The 20,576-nt window shown below is 56.1% G+C and overlaps 3 protein-coding genes across 4 annotated transcripts; 2 read left to right on the forward strand and 1 right to left on the reverse strand.

Moving 5' to 3' along the window:
- The first annotated feature begins 315 nt into the window (after positions 1 to 315).
- Positions 316 to 4,120, forward strand: FAM219B (family with sequence similarity 219 member B). The gene is made up of 6 exons (XM_041418625.1): positions 316 to 412; positions 2,008 to 2,110; positions 2,367 to 2,451; positions 2,760 to 2,837; positions 3,108 to 3,156; positions 3,309 to 4,120. Exons 1-6 carry the CDS (start codon positions 323 to 325, stop codon positions 3,465 to 3,467), a joined length of 564 nt encoding a protein of 187 aa, XP_041274559.1. The 5' UTR covers positions 316 to 322; the 3' UTR covers positions 3,468 to 4,120.
- A 138-nt stretch (positions 4,121 to 4,258) lies between these two features.
- On the reverse strand, positions 4,259 to 7,824 carry MPI (mannose phosphate isomerase). Of its 2 annotated transcripts, none has more exons than XM_041418623.1 (8): positions 7,705 to 7,824; positions 7,067 to 7,194; positions 6,582 to 6,782; positions 6,361 to 6,502; positions 5,730 to 5,912; positions 5,465 to 5,638; positions 5,154 to 5,362; positions 4,259 to 4,792 (listed from the first exon to the last, which is right to left on the reverse strand). In XM_041418623.1, exons 3-8 carry the CDS (start codon positions 6,774 to 6,776, stop codon positions 4,574 to 4,576), a joined length of 1,122 nt encoding a protein of 373 aa, XP_041274557.1. In that variant the 5' UTR covers positions 6,777 to 6,782; positions 7,067 to 7,194; positions 7,705 to 7,824; the 3' UTR covers positions 4,259 to 4,573. The 2 variants fall into 2 exon arrangements, with proteins under 2 accessions (XP_041274557.1, XP_041274556.1); XM_041418622.1 differs by lacking the exon at positions 7,705 to 7,824 and adding an exon at positions 7,497 to 7,540.
- SCAMP2 (secretory carrier membrane protein 2) lies at positions 7,586 to 20,454 on the forward strand. The gene is made up of 9 exons (XM_041418624.1): positions 7,586 to 7,740; positions 12,549 to 12,629; positions 13,130 to 13,219; positions 13,943 to 14,060; positions 14,713 to 14,841; positions 15,265 to 15,424; positions 15,934 to 16,035; positions 17,948 to 18,065; positions 19,083 to 20,454. The coding sequence occupies exons 1-9, from the start codon at positions 7,684 to 7,686 to the stop codon at positions 19,227 to 19,229; spliced, it is 1,002 nt and encodes a 333-aa protein (XP_041274558.1). The 5' UTR covers positions 7,586 to 7,683; the 3' UTR covers positions 19,230 to 20,454.
- Positions 20,455 to 20,576: the final 122 nt, after the last annotated feature.

A 20,576-nucleotide genomic window follows, 5' to 3' on the forward strand; every position in this document is an offset into this window, starting at 1 on the left:
GGAATTTTCTGGGAAAACAGGAATTTGTTTCTGCGCAGTGGCCTCAGGGCAAGAGCCGTGCAGGGCAGGATGCCCTGCTGTTGTGTCCCACAGTCCCATTCCATTCATCCCGCTGTTTCATCCATGGTCCTGCCCCACAGTCCCGTCTCCCATCCCGCAGTCCCGTCCCGTCCCGCTCTGCTCTCCTATCCCGTCCCGCTGTCCGGCCCCACCCCGCATGCGCGGCAGAGGGGCGCGCCCTTTTCCCGCCTCCCATTGGCTGAGCCCAGCCAGCCCCGCGCTGCAATTGGCGGGCGCGCCATGGGGCGTGGCCAGGGCGGCCATGGCGACGGGCGGCGGCGAAGCCGGGCCAGGTCCCGGTGCCGGTCCCGGTGCCGCTGCCAGCGGAGCCGCCGGCCGGCGGGGCCCGGGGGTACGTGCGGTGTACGGGCGTGCTGGGGGTGCGGGGCTGGGAGGTGAGCGTGGGGCTGTGTGAGGTATGTGCGTGGGGCCGTGTGGGATATCTGCATGGCGGGTATAGGGCTGTATGGGATATCTGCATGGCGGGGATAGGGCTGTGTGGGATATCTGCATGGCGGGTATAGGGCTGTATGGGATATCTGCATGGCGGGTATAGGGCTGTGTGGGATATCTGCATGGGGGGTATAGAGCTGTATGGGGTATCTGCATGGGGGATATAGGGCTGTCTGGGATATCTGCATGGCGGGTATAGGGCTGTATGGGATATCTGCATGGAGCTGTATGGGATATCTGCCTGGGGCTATGGAGTGTGTGGGATATCTGCATGGGGCTGTGGGGCTGTGTGGGGTATCTGCATGGGATAACTACATCGTGGGTATGGGGCTGTGTGGGATGTCTGCATGGGGCTATGGGGCTGAGGAGAGAGTGGGGCAGTGTGGGGTACATGAACAGGGGGCATAGGGCTGGGGGTGTCTGTAGGGCAGTGTGGGGTGTGTGCACAGGGGGGACAGGGCAGGGGAATATGCATGGGGCAGTGTGGGGTGGGTGTGTGGGGCTGGGGGTGTCTGTAGGGCAGTGTGGGGTGCGTGCACAGGGGTTATGGGGCTGGGCTATGTCCATGGGGCACTACAGGAGCAATACAGTGGGCCAGTTAATCTTTCAGAGTTGCAGACAGGGAGGCACGGTACCGTATACAGCGTGTAAATATAAATATAAATATATATATGTACACACACACACAGAGGTGTATCAGCACAGCTTATGCTGCCTGGGAAGGGGTATGGCACATCCAGAGGGATCTGGGGCGGCACTGCCTGCCTGGTCATTCCCACTATACAGCTCTGTCCTGCTAATTCCAGTTTAAGACACTGAGGCTAATCCTGGCTGTGCTCTCCAATCACCATCCCCAGTCCTCTGCCGTGTTCCTTTAATGCCACGTCCCTCCTGTGCCAACTTTCTCTGATTTTCCCTTTATTTTCTTCATTACTTCTTGTGTTTGTGAAGGTTTTTTTTCCCCCCTTGCTCTTAGGAGTGTTGGTTCTCCTTGACTATAACTGGATAAAAGCAGAAGCTTGGAAGGCTCAACCCCCAAATTAAAACATACAATCCTTACATTTGTGTTTGATTAACCTCTCAGGAAATCTCCTCCACCACATTTTCCAAGTATTACTGCAGCCAGGCTTGCACAGGAACTGATGGAGTCTACCTGTGCTTTTAATTAGCATCACCATTCCCAAATAATCCTCTCATCTGCTAACAGATCTGCTTATTCCTTTTCCTCTCCCTCCTCCTGGGCTGGGGAGGACGAGCTGTCCCTGGAGACAGATTTCCCTGGGGAAAGATTTCCCTGCTGACCTTCAGCTCCCAGGAGGGATTGGATGCTCTGAGGTGACTCTGCTTTACTTCATCCCCATGGAGATGTGCTAAATGCTTCTTCCACTTTTTTTTTTTTTTTTTCCAGGAGGGATTGGATGCTCTGAGGTGACTCTGCTTTACTTCATCCCCATGTAGATGTGCTAAATGCTTCTTCCACTCTTTTTTTTTTAGCTGATTTGGGCTGAAAAGAAGAGGCTGAACAAAGGGACAGATGTGGTGGAGAAAAGAGGTCCATACATCATGAGCAAACCTCCCTCCATTCAGGCCAAGCTGAGTAAGTGATGCTAGGTGGACTCTGCTGGGATTTTGGGTGTCCTTTCCACCCCTCTCCCAGAGCTGGGGTTACCAAAATCCCTTTTATTCCTTGGTGAGATAAAACCTTTATAAAACCCCATTAAAAACCCATAGAGATGCATTTGGGAAAGCAGTGCACTGCACCCACACTCACCTGCACTACCCATTTCCCAAAAGAAGAAACCCTTTGGGAGCACTTGGGGATTTTTCTCTCTGTCCCTGTGCTTGGCTTGCAGAGAGGCAGCGGGAGCTGGCAAAGGCAGCGCTGCGAAGGCAGGGGCTGCTGGGGGCACCCACTGCCCTGAAACCAACTCCTAAAAGGTCTGATCCTCTCTTCTTGTTTTCAAAATGTGCTTTTCACTTTTCTTCGGGAGACTGGGACACTCAGAAGATTAAAAATAAAAAGTTTGGGACCTTATTCTGCTGGCTCTGTTTGGCCAGGAACACCCAGTATAATAAAATATACTGCTTTTCTCTTTGTTTTGGGGATGATTTGGTGGTATGGATTTATTTGGGTATCCTAGGGTTCAGCTGGGTGGGAAGGAGTGTGATTCCTGCCCTGGCTCCTCAGCCTGTCAGCTCCAGGGATGTGTTTGCACATAAAACATCTGCACTGTGTTTCCTGGCAGGTCTGTGAAGTTCAACAAGGGCTACACGGCACTCAGCCAGACAGCTGATGAAACCCTGGTCTCCCTTGACTCAGACAGGTGAATATCCCAGGGTTTTGGGTAAATATCCCACGATTTTGAGGGTGAGGGTGCTCCCAGATGGCTTTTGGGGGAGATTGATTTTCTTTGTCCCTTGTAGAGCGACCCTGATGGCACTGGGCACCTCAGGGCAGCAAAACGCTCCTGCTGGCCCAGATTTGAGATACCCCTTTGGGTTGCACTGCCAGCTCCTTTTTTTCCCCCAAATTCCCCTTATCTGCACCCTAAAATCCCCATTTCCTGGCCAGCTCTGTTTCTTTTTCCCCTCAGTGACGGGGAGCCAGGATCCAGGTGTTCCTCGGGATACTCCTCCGCTGAGGCAAGTGCAGGGCTTTGACTCTGACACTGTGGGGGCCCTAGGGGCTCTCTCGTCCCCCTGACCCCTCGAGGCTCTGGCTAGGGGCTGGAAGCATCACCCCAGGGGGTGTGGATGTGTGTCCATCCCGCAGAGCTCTGCTTTGTCCCCTGCAGCAGGTGACCCAGGACCTGAGCCGGCAGCTGCTGCAGGATGGGTACCACCTCGACGAGGTCCCCGATGATGAGGACCTGGATCTCATCCCCCCAAAACCTGCTGCCTCCTCTTCTTGCCCCTGTTGTTTTGGAGAAAATCTCTCCTGTGTGATCCAGTAGCTGCACAAGAACAGGTGAAAATCCAGCACTTTCTTTGTCCCGTGGGATGGCTGGTGCATGTCCGGGTCCCACACCAGGATGGTGACACAAGGACTGAACGATGCTGCTCATGGCAGAGACCAGCTGACTCCAAAAGACTTCTCCTTACACTCAGCAATATCAGGGGGAGGCGGCACAGTGACATTTCGGTGGCCTGCATGGGACCTGGCACTTGGCTGGGGTGGGAAGGGAGGACAGGCAGGGCCTGGCACCTCCACAGGGGTATAAAGGGAAGGATCTGGGAGTGTCTGGGGTTGGAGCTAATGGCTTATTCCCATTCTCCTCAACGCTGCTTTGATGCAGGTGAGGCACAGCCCAGGCCCCTCATGCCAGCTCTGCACAGGGCTTGGCTTTGGGGGGCTGGAGAGCCTCCCTGCTGCAAACCATAAACGCTGCCTTAAACCATGGTCCTGCTCTGTGACATAGAGGACAATCAGCTTCTTACACAGAAACCTTATTTAAATATCTCATGTCAAGAGACATGAACTGGTTGGGTGGGGGGCATGTTTGATTGTTTTTGTATTTTACTTGTAAAAGGGAGCACTCAATAAACTGGATCTCATTACTCAGAAGGGGTGCTGGTGTTGTGAGGAGGACTCCTTTGTTCCCTCGTCACATTTTACTCCTTTCCTGTGCCTGAGGAGCAAGGGGGGTGGGTCACAGCCACAGTCACAGTTGGGGGGATGCTGGAGCTGCTCCCAGCCTCTCTGTCCCCCTCCATCCTCCTGCTCCCTCCACCACGCTGCCCTTCTCCAGGGACAAAGTCACCTCTTTATTCACAGCAGCAGAGGCTCTCCCCTCCATCATCCCCCTTTTACAGCCAGGGAAGGGGGACACTGGCTGCCATCAGCCAGGCTTGGGAAGAGCCCACCAGAAGCAGGAGAGAGCAGCCTGTGGTCTGCACCACATCCAAGGAATCGATCCACGGAACTGCTCTTTCTATACATCAGGGCTGGCTTGGGGATTTCATAGCTGGAGGGAGAACTTTCAAGCGAGAAGACTTTGCCCACAACAGTTTCTATCTACTCAAACATGGAGTGTTGTGGATGAAGTGTCCCAGGCCCTGCTCAGAGGAGGCAGCAGGCTCGGAAGAGCAGCATCCCGTCGGGCGAGGACAGGTGGAGGGAGATGCTCTCGTTGGCCGAGACGAAGAGCACGGAGCCGCGGTGCAGGGACATCTCGGAGGCTGCGGCTGTGGAGGTGCCCACGGCCGTCCCTTGGATCACCAGCAAGATGCTGGCAGAGTCCATGGCAGAGATGAGGTACAGCTTGATGGAGGCAGGGATCTGCCAAGGGAAACGTCACTGCGCTGGAGTCTCCCTCAGCTTTCCTCCTCTCTGGAGAGCTGGAAGGGGGTTGTCCCCATTTCCCACCCCTTTGCTGTGCCTGCAGCAGCCCAAGCCCAGGGACCTGGGCTTGGCTGAGGACACCCAAGACCTCTTCCTGGTTCTCCCTCTAGCCAGAGCTGCTGGAGAAGGTGAACAAGCTCCAGGCAGAGGGAACAGGGGAGGGATAAAGAGACCAGCACCCATTATGTCCAAGCACCCCTCCCTCCTTGCCAGGACACTGATTACAAAGGTGAGCGAGCTCCAGCCAGCACTGGGGTGTCCCACCCGGTGTCCCCAGCACGGAGCTGTCACCTCTCACCTCTATCCTCATGATGGTGAAGTCTGGCACGGGTGGGTCATAGAGGTAGACGTGGGGGTCGAGCTGGCTCTGTGCTGCAGGGAGGATCTTGGAGCTGCTGGGTGCTGGTGTGTAGTTGAGCATCTCACACAAGGTGAGCACATCGATGAACTTGGGGGTGAGCCCGGCACGCACCGTGTTGTCCGAGCACGCCATGATCTCCACGCAGTCTGCGGGGACGGGCAGTGCCGTGAGCCCACCCCAGCCCCTCCTGCTGTCCCCACGGCCAGGCCCTGCAGGAGGCCGGGCTAGGAGAGCCCCCTGCAGCTCACCTCCGTGCAGGTAGGCGTGCGGCTCGTTGGCTCCCAGGAACATGGCCTCGCCCGGCTCCAGCCTCACCAGGTTCAGGAAATAAATGGTGAAGCAGCCGATGTCCCCCGGGTACTGGGAGTGCAGCCGCAGCAGCAGCTCCCCGTTGCTCCCCGACGTGTCCTTCCCTTCCGCCGCTGCGCAGGGACAGACAACGTGGGGAGGGGCTGGGCCTCTCCCTAAACACAGCCCCCCGAGCTGGTGTGGGGTGTCACAGCCAGCACCCACCTTCCTGGGAGATCCTCTTCACCAGCATGTTCAGCTGGTCCACGAAGAACTTCTTCTCGCTCTTCATCAGGCGGGTGAAGCACACGCGGAGCGCGGCCGAGACCCCGCGGGGGTCGTCGCTGCCGCTGCGCTCCAGCTGCTCCGCTGCCACCTCCCCGATCAGTGCCCGAAGCTCGGGGACATCTGCGGGGCCAGCCCCGCTCAGAGCCGGTCCCCCAGGCCAGGGGAGAGCAGCCCCAGGCAGGAGCAGCACCCCCATGCCAGGAGAGCAGAGCCACCATCCCCACAGCGAATCCCATCCCTGGGGAGCACTGCCCTCACCCTGAGCTCCATCCCAAGGGACCACAGCCCCCATCCACACCCCAAATCCTAACTCCAGGGAGCAGGGCCCTCATCCCCACCCTGAACTCCATCCCAAGAGAGCACCATCCCCGCCCCAAACCCCATCCCAAGGGAGCAGGGCCCTCATCCCCGCCCCAAACCCCATCCCAAGGGAGCACAGCCACCATCCCCACCCCAAACCCCATCCCAAGGGAGCAGGGCCCTCATCCCCACCCCAAACCCCATCCCAAGGGAGCACGGCCACCGTCCCCACTCCAGGGTCTGAGCATGTGCCCTCCTCCATCCTTACTCTGGAGGAAGGAGACAATCTCCTCCACTGGCCGGAAGCCACACATGCCCTCGAAGGGGGTGAGGGCAATGGCCATTTCGGGCTTGTGGTTGGCGTCGGGATAGTGCTCAGGGAACTGGGCGTGGAGCTTCGCTGCCAGCTCCTGAGAGAGGGAAAAGCAGCTGCTGACCTCCCCAGGGACACGGGGTCCGCCTGCACTGCCCATGCCGGGCTCTCCCTACCTTGTTGGGGTGTGCCTGGACGGACAGGGCGGTGTTGACCGACAGCACCTTGAACAGGAAGGGCAGGCGTCCCTGGAAGGCGTCCTTCACCTTGGCCCCCAGGCAGGCGGGGTTGTCGGCGATCCACTGGCCCAGGGTCTTTTGGGGGATGCGGTTATCCCGGATGAGGGCATCGCCCCGGGGGTGTGTGCCCATCCACAGCTGCGAGACACCGACAGACAGGCGGCACCCTGAGCCGGGCAGCCGGCACGGATGACTTGGGCTTTTCCAGAGGCTGCCTGGCCCCGGAGGTGATCCCTGGCAGCTCCCTCGGGGGCTGAGTCATGCCGGGCTTCCCTCCAAGCCGGGCACCCCCCAGGGGACAGCTGAGGGTCAGCATCACGTCCTGGATGGTGGCAGCCACAGCCGCAGGGTGGGATGGACACACGGATGGACACACGGATGGGACGGAGACACGGACAGAATGGACACAGAGACGCACTCACCTCAGCGTAGGGCTGGTCAGGCTGGATCTGGACCAGGGGGTCACCACTGGCCACCAGCTTGGCCACCTCGCTCTCCAGGCCCACCTTCCCCCAGGAATAGTTCTGCACCACGCAGGAGAGGGGGAACACTGCGGGAGGCAAGCCAAGTGTTAGCGAGGCACAGAAAGAACCCCTCGAATCCTTCCGGACACCAAAGAGCCCCCGGGGCAGGGTTACAGCGTGTCACCGAGGGAGAGGACCACGGCCTTGGGAGGGGACACTGTCTGTGGGGAATTTTTCAACCATCACACGGCGATCTGGGGGCGCTCGGGCAGGGGGCACGAGTCACGGGCCCTCCGCCCCGTCGCCCCGGGGGTCCCGGAGGGGGGTCGCGGCGGCCCAGCGCAGAGCCCCATGCCCAGGCGGGCGGTGGGCGCCCGTCCCCGCTCACCCCGGATCTCCGCCATGGCTCGGCCGGGCAGGACCTGCCCCCCTCCCGTCACGCGGTCACGCCCACCGGGTTAACCCCGCGCGAGCTGTACGCGCCGCCGTGACGTCACGCGGCTCCCGGTCACGCGGGTGCCCCGGAAGCGCCAGGAGCGGCGGCGGCGGGAGCGGAGCAGGAGCGGACCGCGCCCATGTCGGGCTTCGACACCAACCCGTTCGCCGACCCGGTGGACATCAACCCCTTCCAGGTGGGCGCGGGCCGCGGGCGGCCTCCCCCCGGCGCGGCCCGGCCCGGCCGGGCCCCCGTGCCCCGCACGCCGGGACGTGGCACTGAGTGAAGCGCCGCCGGCCAATGGCGGAGCCGCTCCTCCGCGCCTCGGCCAATCAGAGGCCGGGGGCGGGATCGGGGGCGTGAGGCGGCCGCGACCCCCGGCCCTGAGGGCGGCCCGGGCCCCTGCCCGAGCCCGGGGGTCCCGCATCCCCGTCTGCCCGCGCTCAGGTCCCGTCCGCTCCCCTCTCTGTATCCCCTTCCCGAGCCCCCCGCGCGGCCACGGCCGGCGGTCCCGAACCCCTTCCGCAGCTCACCCCCGAGCGCTGCGACCCCCGGGTCCCGAGCGCTGCGTCCCCGCTCCTCACCGGCAGGGGGGCTCTCCCACGCCGCAGGGAGTGCCTGCCCTGAGGGCTTGTTCAAAGCAATCCATCGCTGGAGCTCTCTCGGCCGTGCTGCGTGGTGGGCTGGCTGTCCGCTGCATCTCTCTGCGTTTGTTTTTAAGGCGCTTCAGCGCTTAGAAGTGAGTTCCCGTGGCAAAGCTGTGGATTTCGTGGCTCAAAGCAGAGGAATCCTGTTAAGGTCACTAGGACTTGGTCTGTGCTCGCTGGGTTTCTCCTCTCCGGGATTAACCTCTGGAAGCCGGGGTCATTGATGCAGGGAGCTGGGCTGGCACAGCCCCGTGCAGTGCTGTGACAGTCAGGGTCTGGCCTTTGGCTCCCGTCTGCAGCTCGGCCTCACCTCCGCTGCTTGCCTGGGATGTGAGCCACGGGAAGGAGCGTTTTCCTGACCTTGGGTTTCAGGGCTGAGCCAAACAGAAGTTGTTTGTTGATGAAGCTGAGTCTTTTGAGGAATCAGAGTGAAAAAATTCCTTCTCTTTTTCCCCACTTTCATTTTATCATGGTCTCATGACTCTCGGGGATGGGAAGAGTTGGGACGATCGTGTTCCTCTAATATTCGTTCTGGGGGATGGAATATTTTGCTGTTCATAGACATGGGATTTGTTGCTTTGGCTTTGAGGAAGTAAATATTCCTAGAATCACTGAGGGGTTTGGGTTAGAAGGCAAGTTAAAACTGATCCAGTCCCACCTCCTGCCAGGGGCAGGGACACCTTCCACTGTCCCAGGGTGCTCCAAGCCCCATCCAGCCTGGCCTGGGACACTTCTAGGGATCCAGGGGCAGCCACAGCTGCTCTGGGCACCCTGTGCCAGGGCCTCCCCACGCTCACAGGGAAGAATCTCCTAATATCCAATCTTATCTCTGTCAGTTTGAAGCCATTCTCTGTTGTCCTGTCACTTCAGGCCCTTGCAAAAAGTCCATCTCCATCTTTCTCATCATCTCCCTTCAGCTGCTTTGTGCACGTTAAAGCTGTCGTGGTATCTGGCAGAACAGGGCCGTGCTCACTCTTTATTCACTGTTCAAATAAAAAAAGGCTGAAGGTGATTTCCAGGCAGTAACTCCCCTGTCAGGTTCACTTAACAAGGATCAACACATGTCCCACCATGGATTCCCCCGTGACAGCTCTTTGCAGCTCATCTGATCCTTGTGGAAGGTTCTGTGCCCTCCTCTCGGGGCTGCAAGTTTTTGTCTTACCTTTTATTTTTTTTTCAAGAAAAATTCCCCAGTCCCCAGCAGCTGGTTGAGAGGAATTTTTGACTGCTGCTTCCTGGAGCCTCGAAGCCTCCTTGGTCGGGTTTGAAAGGGAATCCCAGCCTGTGGGACAGCCTGTTCCCTGCCAGGGGCTGGATCCGGGTGTTGGCTCTGTGCTGGGGTGACAGTGTCCCAGTGACACCCCCTGCCATGCTCTGGGAGCAGCAGCAGCCTCCTGTCCCTTTCAGCCCGTGGGTCTCTCCTGCCACAGCACCAGGGTTGTCCCTCCTTGCTGGAGCTCCCAGTTCAGTGCTTCATCCTCCTCAAATCCTGATGTGACCAGGGTTTCTGCCTTTTCAGGAGACTTTGTTCATGGTGTTCTTTAAGCTTTGTGTAAAATAAGCTGCTTTGATCCTGTTAAAAATATCTCTGGCTGCTCTGTTACTTATTGTAACCAGTTAATGAGAGATGATTAACTTCCTTCCTTTATCTAGTAACCTGCTGGAAGTGGCAGCTGCCTCCAAAACTTTGATTTCAGCTTCAGACAGAGCTGGAAACTTCCATCCTTTCCAGAGATATCAATAATGAAATCCTCAAGATTTCTCTCAGTGCATCTTCCAGGCAGTGGCAGCACCCTCAGTCTGCAGGACTGGTTATATCTGGGGCAATACTGTGATATTTTGACAACTGTGTTAAGTTCCAGGTGATTCTAGGTTGAGCTCTTTTTCCTTGATCTCATCTGAAGAGGCCTCTCATTTAGTTTCTTTAATCTGTGGGAACAGAAAGAAAAGAAAATATAGAATTCCTTGCACAAACCTGTTGTATCCAAACCTTTCAGCAGCATGACAGCTGAAAGGTTTGCATTAAAGCTGCATTAGAAAGTAGTTTTAATGTTCCTGGCAGTGCAGTTTGGTCCAGATGTGCAGTTATTCTGTGCTGGGGGCATCTGAAGCCATGGAAAACAACATCACACATCCCTGGCACTTGAGGAAGTGATGGTTGGAAGGGCAGCAAATGGGATCTGCTCATGGCACCCTGCAGGTCGAGCCACTTATTGATCTGTGAGCACGAGCTTTGTGGCTGGACACCCTTGTTGTGGCTCCAAGAGCTTCTGAATTAAATCCCTGTCTCCTGGTCCTTTCTAAGGCTTGTTTTGAGAGGGTCAGCTGCCTTTTGCTGCCTAGCTGGCAGAAAATAGCTGTAAAACACAAAGTTTGTGGGCAACCCCTCGCTGATCTCTGCATTCCTGGTGCTCGCTCGTCCCTCCCTGCCTGCTCCAGGCTCACAGAAGCTGCTGCCCAGGCATCACCCTCTGCTTTCCTTCCTGCCCTCCCCAGGCATGTGTCCAAACGCTTCAGCTTTGTTGCAAATTCCCTGCTCTTTGGGTTCCTATTTTAGACAGGCTTGCACAATAGCAGGCAAGTTCAGCCCAGCTGCCTGGGCCTTGGCCTTGCAGCCTAATTAAGTATTTTTTTTTTTTAAAGCTGTGCAGTAAGATGAGAGCTTGTCTACCTTGGGAATGAAACTGTGGTGCAGCTGAAGCTGTGGTGCTGCTCTCCCTGCCCTTGGAAAGCCTCCAGCTTTCTTTTGGGTGCAGATGAGCCAAGGGAAGTGAAACGTGTGTTTTACTATGGTACTGTAGCATTTTTTTCTATTCCCAGCCTGCCCACCCAAACTCTCAGAGGGTTATGCAGCTTTCACTTTCCACTTCCCACACCTTGAAGGGAGTTTCTCTTCCTTGTGCAGTTGTTTTCTGCTGGACTTTAGTCCAGCTGGGGCTGGTGTGCTCGGGACTAAAGGGTTTGTGCTGATGGGCAGCGCTGTCATGCCAGAGGGGAAATGTAAACTTGTGCTGACAGCCCTTATCTCTGCACAGCTGAAGCTTCCAGAGGAGTCAGGAGTGAAATAAAAGCACTTTTTATCTCCAGCATGGCAGTCCTGCTGCTTCTTCCCACTTTTTTCTGCCCTTCCTCACTGAGGAGTTGAACTTCCCTGAGCAGCGTCGGAGAACGCGCCATGCCTCAGCCCGGGGTGATTCACAAACGAGTGAGACCTGTTGGTGGGGAGTGCCTGCCGTGCAGGAGCCGTGCAGTTACTCATTAACTGCTCCCTGTGGATCCTGCTCGGCAGAAGGCTGCGCTAGAGCCCCGGGAATGGCTCCAGAGGGATTTTCCTCCGTGCTCCGGTTCCCTCAGCCCCGCGCGCCCCAGGGCGGCCTCGGTTCCTTCTCACCCTATGGAGCACCAAATTGGAAGGGCTGCTCTGGACACACGAGGTGCTGAGGGAAGGAGGAGAAGCCACTTTTTAATTTTCTGACCCACGCCCAGCTTTTGGGTTGCCAGGCCAGGAGGATTTCCGAGTTCGAAAAGGGCCTTGTTTCTGGGATAACTGGGGAGAGGAGTGCTCCAGAGGGCAGCACCTGGCTGCCCAAGAGGAATCTCTGCATGCAGAGGAGTAGGTGGAAAAGAGGAGATAGAAACAGCTGCGTAAAAACCCTGCAGGTGAGGGGAGAGAGGTGTTCTGAGGTGCAGAGAGCCTGTTTTTAAACATCAGAGGATGTTTGAAAGATGAGTGGGAGGTGCTGTGAGTGGAAGTGAGAGCTGTTATGCCAGCAGCATTAAAACCTCCTAAAATAATTGGTGTCACACCTCCAGCTCAATTTTCCTGAGTGTTTCACTTATCCTGAGCAATCATTGGCATTTTAGCTTGCCAGCATCTCTCAGCCAGGATCAGCTGTATCTAAAACCTCATTTTCTGTGGCTCCGTGCTTGCTTTGTGAGGCCCGGCAACATCCTGACCATGGGTGGATGAATCCAAATCCCTGGAAATTTGGAATAACTCGCCGTAGGTGAGCAGAAGTAACCTGCACAAAGTATTCCTGTGCCAAAAAGCACATTGTGGTGGCTGTTCAGACATCCCTCTTGGCTGAACAGGTGATTGTTTCTGCTGACAAGTCTTGCCTTGCTGGTAGTCATCTCCTTGGATATTTGAATTCCATGCCAGCCAGGGCCATCTCCCTGTGGCAAGGATATGTTTCACCCCCTGAAATTCCCAGCTAACAAGCAGATGGAAAGCAGGCAGCATGGATAAGATGGACCTGCTGTTCTTAAAGGCCTTTTCCAAACAGAACAATTCAGTTCTATCAGTGGTGATACCCCATGTCCAGTGCTGATTTCTCCTTGTGCTCTCTCCCTGCAGGACCCCTCGGTGACACAGCTCACAAACACCAGCCAAAGTGGCTTGGATGAATTCAACCCCTTTTCTGAGAGCTCCCAGCGGGTACGTGCCACGTGTCCTTGTGCTCTGTCTACCTGGTGGTGCTTTTACTGGTGTAGAAGGTCCCTTGATAGGTACAGCTTAAAAAAAAGAGGATTTCACAGCTGATATCCCCATGTATGTGGCTCACGGCATGCAGGAGAGGGAAATTGCTCCTGCACTGGAGCAGTAATGATCTCCCAGCTGGAGCTCTGCACTGGCATGGAACAGCTCCTCTCCAGCTGGCTGCTGGCTCGCAGGGAAGCCCCATGAAGTGTGGAGGGGAAGATGGTTTGTGGCAGGGCACAGCCACTGCCTGGGCTGGGAGCTGAGCTGAGCTGAGCTGCCCTGGCCCTGCCACTGAGGGATGACTGGGAGAGCCTCATCCTTATTCCCTGGCTGCTGCCATGAGCCAGGTGGGAGAAGGAGGGCAGGAAGGCGAGGTTTGTGGTTTAAACAATTCACCAAGAGCTCGTTGTGTTTCTCCTGCTGTGTTTTTCCCCGCTGGCCCGTGTCTCCTGCAGACGAATGCGGCGCGGACGACGCCGGCGGCACCGCCCTCGGGCCACTCGCAGCCGGCCGTGCTGCAGACATCCGTGGAGCCCACGCCACAGGTACAGCCCCTCTCTGCTGCCCTCCTGGCCTCCTCCAGCTCCCAGGGCCTCTGGGAGCACAGCATTCCCTGGGCTGGGGACTGGGAAGCTGCTGGTGGTCTTTTCAACTTGCATTTCCAAGGCTGGAGTTTTTGTAGGGGATACACACGTGCAGTCCTTCTTACATCTCTTTCCCTGTCCCTCTGGTGGCAGACCTTGCTTTGCCTTGTGTCCTGTTGGCTCTGGCTTCCCTCTGGAAATCCTGGAATGAATCCTGCTAATGCTTTTAGCTTAGTTCTGGTGTCTGGTCAGACACACTCGGTGCCAGGAGAATAAATGCAAGTACCCGGCTGCCAGCACCACCTCATCCAAAGAACTGGGAGAAAGAATGATTTCTCAGAATACAAAACAGGTAGAAGAGATCCTTAAGAGGTGTGGTAGGCAGCTGGGAAGGGAATTGTCCTGGTAAGCCCAGGAGCCCTGCTGGCACCACTCTGTAGTGATGAGCTCAGAGCAGGGAGGTGAAGTGTGAGGTAGAAGAAGCTGTAGAAAAGCTCCTCCTGTCAGTCCTGTCTTCCTGTAGGATAATTTGATTTTGTCCTCCAGTGGTAGAATCAAGATATCTGAGGCTGAGCTTTCATGTCACCCTGTGTCCTGCTTCCTTCCCAGCCTGGCACCCGGTGGTGCCACCACAGCCCAGGCCAGGGCAGGGCTGACCTCTCTGATGTCTCTGTCCCTCCCCAGGCCGTGGCTGCAGCAGCACAGGCAGGGCTGCTCCAGCAGCAGGCAGAGCTAGAGAGGAAGGCAGCTGAGCTGGAGAAGAAGGAAAGGGAACTGCAGAGCCACGCAGCCAGCATCGACCGTGAGTACTGACTCCTGCCCAGGGCAGCCTGGATCCCTTGGTTTGACAGGATTTCAGAAAAACTCCCTGTGGCAGCCCTTCTGGGACAGTGCCTGGCATCCCACAGCTTCCAAGATGGGAAGGTGGCTCAGAGGTGGGGTGCTGGAGGCCAGCTCTGGTGGGTCCCTGCCCTCAAGCAGCTGCATTTCACTACCAAAAGCTCTCAAACACGGATCTATGCCCATGTCAGAGCTGGTGGGTGACACTGCCACGCTGAGGCTTCTCACTGAGAGCAGCAAAGCTCTTCTCCTCAGCCTCAACACAATTTTAACTGCAGGAACTCGGTGTTTTTCCCTCTAATCTTGGTCTGAAGTGGCTGAATCTGGGCTTGCAGGGCTGAGTGATGATGGCTGTGATGGCCCTTTGGCCAGTGCAGGGGAATTCTGCCTTCCTCAAGGGAAAACCCCTCCACACAGCTGCTGTGCCAGCAGTTTGTCCCATTCCTGCTGTGCTGCTTGCTCAGATGTAGGAGCTGCCCAGCCCCTGGGCTCTGCCAAGGTTTAATGCATGAATTAAACAATAGCTGAATGGCTGCTTGGAAATTCTGGGGTGGGAATTAGTCTTTGAATGAGAGAAGAGCAAGTGAAGAGCTGCTCCTTCCTCCCTCCCACAGCGAGGCAGAACAACTGGCCTCCTCTCCCCAAGAAGTGTCCCATCAAGCCGTGCTTCTATCAGGATTTCTCTGCAGACATCCCAGCTGACTACCAGCGGATATGCAAGATGCTCTATTACTTGTGGATGTGTAAGTAATGGCTTCACCTGCAGTCAGAATTCTTTTGGAGGAGGTTCTGTGTGAACAGCTGAGCTCTGTCACACTGTAAATGCCGTTGGTGTTGTCTACAAGGCTAAAATCACATTTCCCTCCTTTCTTATGAAGGTAAATGTGAAGAGCCCCGAGTTTATGCTTTGGGAATAGCTCATTCATGACAGAGTGTTAATTGTTTAATGGAGGTTTGAACAACTATTTAAGATCTGGCCCTGAGCATCAGGATCAGATGAACTTAGGTCAAGCTCTGTTTCCCTTCCAACGGAGGCAGGGAAATTAGATGGCCCAAAGTCACCTTCATTTCTGCAGCTTTGCCTGTGTTCAGTGAGACATTAGGGATGCTTTGGAGTTCCCAAGAGCTTGCTGATGTTGTTTTTCTCTCTCTCCCACCCCAAACAGTGCATTCCATCACCCTGCTCCTAAACCTGCTCGCTTGCCTGGCGTGGTTCACAGTGGACGGCAGCAGAGGAGTGGACTTTGGTCTCTCCATTCTGTGGTTAATTTTATTCACCCCTTGTGCCTTTCTCTGTTGGTACCGACCAATTTACAAGGCTTTCAGGCAAGTGCTGGGTTTGTTTCTGTAACAGGGATGTATCTCTTAGTGGGAGGAGCTTTGGGTTTATCTGTTCCCATCGTGTTTTGCCTGCAGGATTTTTCCAGCTCTTTGCATCATTAGATAAACCCAAACTACTATGTTACTAAACATATTAGATCTGTCTGATAGAACTTAATTATGGTGATCCTTTTTCTTCCTGAAATCCAAGCCTAGGCAGACAGAGGACACTTCTAATTCATTTTTTATTCACTTTATTAATTCCTAAGACACTGTTTGGTACGTTGGTGTTGAGCACACTGTGTTTGTTGAGGGAGCTGCCTTCACCCCATCTTGCACTGGGCAGAGCACTGCATCTGTAGTGGGCACATTTGGGTGCCCAAATTCCTCCCCACATCACCTCTCCTCAGCAGCTCTTCCCTGGAGAAAGGAGTTCACTGAAGCTGTTCTCCTCTCAGAGAAGGGACTCGGTGCAGGGATCACAGGTTTCACTCGTGTTGCCATCTCTCCTGCAGGTCTGACAGCTCCTTCAGCTTCTTCGTCTTCTTTTTCATCTTCTTCTGCCAAATAGCAATCTACATCATCCAGGCTGTTGGAATTCCTGGCTGGGGAGACAGGTAAGCTTGGCTTCACTGCCTGCCGTGTCACACATTCCTTTTCTCACCAGGGCTGTGACTGGCAGGAGCTTTGGGGCCTGCTTCTGACAGCTGCCTGTTCTTTCTGCTGTGGTTTGCCTCTCTCAGCTCATGCACAGCCTTGGCAGGTCCCAGCTGCCTCCCTCTACTGCTCTTCCCATCCTAATCCCAGTATGTGAAGGAGTATGAGAAGGGAAGTATGTGAATTACTGGATATTGGGCAGGAATCCTTCCCTCACAGGGTGCCCAGAGCAGCTGTGGCTGCCCCTGGATCCCTGGCAGTGTCCAAGGCCAGGCTGGACAGGGCTTGGAGCAGCCTGGGATAGTGGGAGTTGTCCCTGCCCATGGCAGGGGGGGGGAATGTGATGAGTTTTGAGGTCCCTTCCAACCCAAACTGTTCTGTGATTCTGTGAGAACTCTTCTGTGCCTCATCTGCTGCCTTCTCCCTCACTCAGTACAGACCATATTTACTCCTCTGGTGTGAACCAGATCTGCCTTGTTCAAACCAGAGCCTTCCCTGGCAGCTGTGTGGGGCTGAGGGATCTCTGACCTGAAATCTGGGTACTGCTCAGCCTGATGCTGCTGCTGCCACCCCAGCTCTGTCCCCAAACTCTTCCTGACTGTTTCTGAAGCGTGTGGTTGGTGGGCTGAGATAAGCAGGGAGGCTTTTAGCCTCGCCCTTTCTCGGTGACATTGTCCAGAAGGGTGAGCTTGGGCTTCTGGAGCGGGTCCAGCAGCCTCGTGTCAGCAGCTGTGCCCTGCAGGGAGAGCACAGCCTTTCCTTTCGCCCTGCTGCCTCGGCTGCAGCTCCCGTTCTGGGAGAGCAGGGGAAGGTTAGCAGTGCCTGTCCCGAGGGGAGCCTGCAGGCGGGAGCCGCTCTCTATTTCTGCCCTCTGCCTGCAGAGGGGCCCGTGGGCAGCGCTGTCCCCGAGTCACGGGGGATGGGGAGAGGCTTTAGTCTGGCCTGGAGAGGCTGCCTGCAGCTTTGTGCTCCGTTTCCTGCCGCCAGACAGCGAGGGTATTTTTGGCTGTGGTGCGTGGTGTGCCTTGCTGCTTCCCTGTGCCGCAAGGACGCTGCCACACATGGGATGGGACCCATCCTTCCTGCTGGCACACGGCGTGCTTGGTGGAGCACTTGGAAAGGTTCCTCTCTCCAGCACCCAGGAAGGTGTTCTGAGTGAGGTGCCTTGGTATTTTCAGCCACAGCCAAGTGCTGGTAACTCTGTGAATTCTCCCTGCCCCTTCCCTTCAACAACTCCCAGTGTCTGAGGCTTAGAATGGTTGAGTCACAGAATGCTTTGGGTTGGAAGGGACCTTAAGGCTCATCTCATCCATGGGCAGGGACACCTTCCACTATCTCAGGTAGCTCCAATCCCTGTCCAGCCTGGCCTGGGACACTTCCAGGGATGGAGCAGCCACTGCTGCTCTGGGCAGCCTGTGTCAGGGTTTCACCACCTCCATCAATTCCTGCCTCTTCCTCCCGCTCCCGACCCTTACGTCCCTGTCAGGGTGACACTCAGGTCCAGGCTCCAGACCTGCCAGCTGATCTCTTCCAATTCAGCTGTTCCAGCCTATCTTTACCCCACTAGGCTGAATTTTGAGAAGGTGCCCGTGGAAGTCACTGTTGGCACCAAGGGTATTGATTTTGCTGCCTGAGGGGAGGGCACAGAGCTGGAATGTGGGTGGGATGAGCACAATCCTCCTCTAAAAATGCTAATGGAAGCTCTATCCCCAAACCAAGGGCCTGGATGAACTCCAGGCTCCCGTTTCCACAGCTGCTTGGTTTTGTGCTGCCCTGTAACCTTCCCTGAAGCACATGTGTGCTCCCTCCTGTGCTCCAGCTGTGCTGGAATGCTGTCCATGCTCAGCCCCTCTCCTCTCCTGTCCCTGGCAGCGGCTGGATCGCGGCGCTGTCGGAGGTGCACGGGAACGTGGCCGTGGTGGTGATCATGATGGTGGTGGCAGCGTTCTTCACGCTCTGCGCCGTCCTCTCCCTCTTCCTCCTCAAGCAGGTGAGTGGCTCGGGGGCCAGCAGAGCTCAGGCTACCCCCAGGGGTCCTGGGTTTGGTGCCTCCCTTCACCCACCTGGGAATGATGATGGGATGGGGGCACTGGTGGGTCAAGAGGTTTTAACTAAAGTATTTTTGCTTGTGCTTCCTGCAGTGATGCCAAATTTCTTGGACACTCTTGAAGTGGGAAGTAGGCTCCCTTTGGAGTCATAGAATCATGAAATTATTTGGGAAGGGACCTTAGAGCTCATTTTACCTCCTGCCAAGGGCAGGGGCACTTTCCCCTATCCCAAAATGCTCCAAGCGCTGTCCAACCTGGCCTGGAACATTTCCAGGGATCCAGGGGCAGCCACAGCTTCTCTGGACACCCTGTGCCAGGGCCTGCCCACCCTCCCAGAGGATTTTTTTCCTCATACCCCATCTAACCCTGCCCTGCCATTGCCCCTTGTCCTGCCCAGAGCTGACAGAGCAGAGGTGGCCATGGCTCTGTTCGGCATCCAGGGATTTGCAGTCACTGCTCCCACAGCGTTTGGGGCCTTTCAGAGCCTGGTGGGGTCCCAGCAGGCGCCTTCCCCCTGGTTCTTAAAGCCAACCCTCCTCCCTCCTCCTGCCTGCCAACAGCAGGGGTGGATTTCTGCAGGAGCAGCAGAAGTGGAGCTTGGGGGAAGGCAAGGACAGGCTGGACTGATCCTCTTTCTTGGTACTTCCTTCTGCTCTCCTGCCTTTATCTTGAAGGAAATACCTGATGCTGTTGGCACCTTCAGGTCCTGCCCTCCAGCAGATACTGGGTTAAGCCTGAGCCATCACGGTGTGGGGAATTTTGGGTCTGAAACCAGCAATTTTGGTGAGAGCTCCACATTTTTCAGCAAATGAAGCTCTCCTGAAATCTGCCCTGGAGCCACTGGCTGCAGCCCATGCTCTGCAGCTGTGGAGGGAGCTGCTTAGCCGAGGACGAGCCGGGTGTGTGCAGCAATGCCACAGGCTGACTTCATTCCCTCTTTGCCTCCCCTCTGTCCCCAGGTGCATTCCCTGTATCGGCGCACGGGAGCCAGCTTCCAAAGGGCCCAGGAGGAGTTTTCCCAAGGCATCCTCACCAACAGGAGCTTCCAGAACGCAGCGGCCGGCGCGGCCTCCTCGGCTGCACACAGTGCTTTCCGGGGCAACTAGCCCTGCCCAGGAAATCCAGCCCTTCTTCCTGGGCCGCCTCCCTCTCGCTTCCTCTGCCCTCGTCTCCCCAACATTCTTTTTTGTTTGTTTTTTTCTGAAAATGCACTTTTTTTGGGGGTACCATGTGAGCTCTGTGATGCCGACACTCCTGATGAGAAGAGGTTTTTTTTGGCTTCAGCTGAGCTACGGTTTGGATGATTCGTTTTCCCTGTCTTGTTTTAGGGTGTGGGGAGATGGGGGAAGACATTCTCTGAGGCAAATATTCCTCTTTCCAGGACCTTCCAGGTGTTTGTCTCTTCCTCCCCTCACTCTGTCTGTAGCAGGAAGATGAGGGGAAGCAGGTTTTTGATTTTACTCTCTCTTCTCTTGGCCTTTGCTATGAAGAATTTGATTATCTGCTGTTTTGGGAGGGTTTTGTAACGTGCATGTAGTTGATGTCGTTAATTTTAAGAACAGAAACTGTACTTTTGGTTTATTACACTCACACGATGCTGTATTTTGACCTCATAACTGCTGGGCTTCCTGAGAGCCACGAAGGAGAATCTGGGAGCAGGGGGAAGTGTGGGGGGAATGTATTTTCCCCATGTCCCTCCAGGGCACATCCCTCACTTCCACGAGGATCCTGCAGGCGCCAGCCCCGGGCACGGAGAGGGGGAGAAGGGATCAGTGGAGACCGAGTCTTCTCAGTGACTTGAGACCAGGAGAGGGACGGGAAAAGGGATTTTGGTTTGGCTCCCAGCTGCAGCTTGGGGCAGCTGAGGATGCCGGGTCACACAGTGCCTGTGACGCCCTTCTCCAGCTAACCTTGAATGAATCTTTCTCCAGGGAAGGCTCCTCCCTGCCTTCCTCCTCGCTAGTTGAGTTTTTTTTAGCTGGGAAGGAACTGTTTCCATGTGTGTTCAGCTGCATCCCAAGATGGGACGTCCCTTGGGAGGCGGGTGAGGCGCAGGGGTGGATGGGGGCAGGTTCCCACCTCTCCCTCCCTCAGCCCCGTGCTTTGGGTGCCGGGGGGTTTCGTGCAGGTTTGTCTTTGTGGTGCCCCTTTGCCGGGGTGGGCTTGTGTCAGACCCCGCTCCTGTGCCGGTGAGGGGCGGCGGGGGGCGCTGGGATACAGAAATCGGTATTTTTACATCATTTTCCTCCTGTATTATTGGATTTTTTTTTCCCCGCGTCTGATCTTTTAATGTTTAAAAAATTATTAATAAAAAATTGTTCATGTGGTCCAGATACGGTGCGCGTGCCGGCGGAGGGGGCGTGGCCATCATGGGGGCGTGGCCCGATGCGATGATTGACTGTTTGGGGGCGTGGTCAGTGTGGGGGTGGGACAGGGGGCGTGGCTTGCTTCGG

Source organism: Onychostruthus taczanowskii, unplaced genomic scaffold (genome assembly GCF_017590055.1).
Source record: "Onychostruthus taczanowskii isolate IOZ18803 unplaced genomic scaffold, ASM1759005v1 scaffold6, whole genome shotgun sequence".
In the NCBI taxonomy this organism is placed as follows: Eukaryota; Metazoa; Chordata; class Aves; order Passeriformes; family Passeridae; genus Onychostruthus; species Onychostruthus taczanowskii.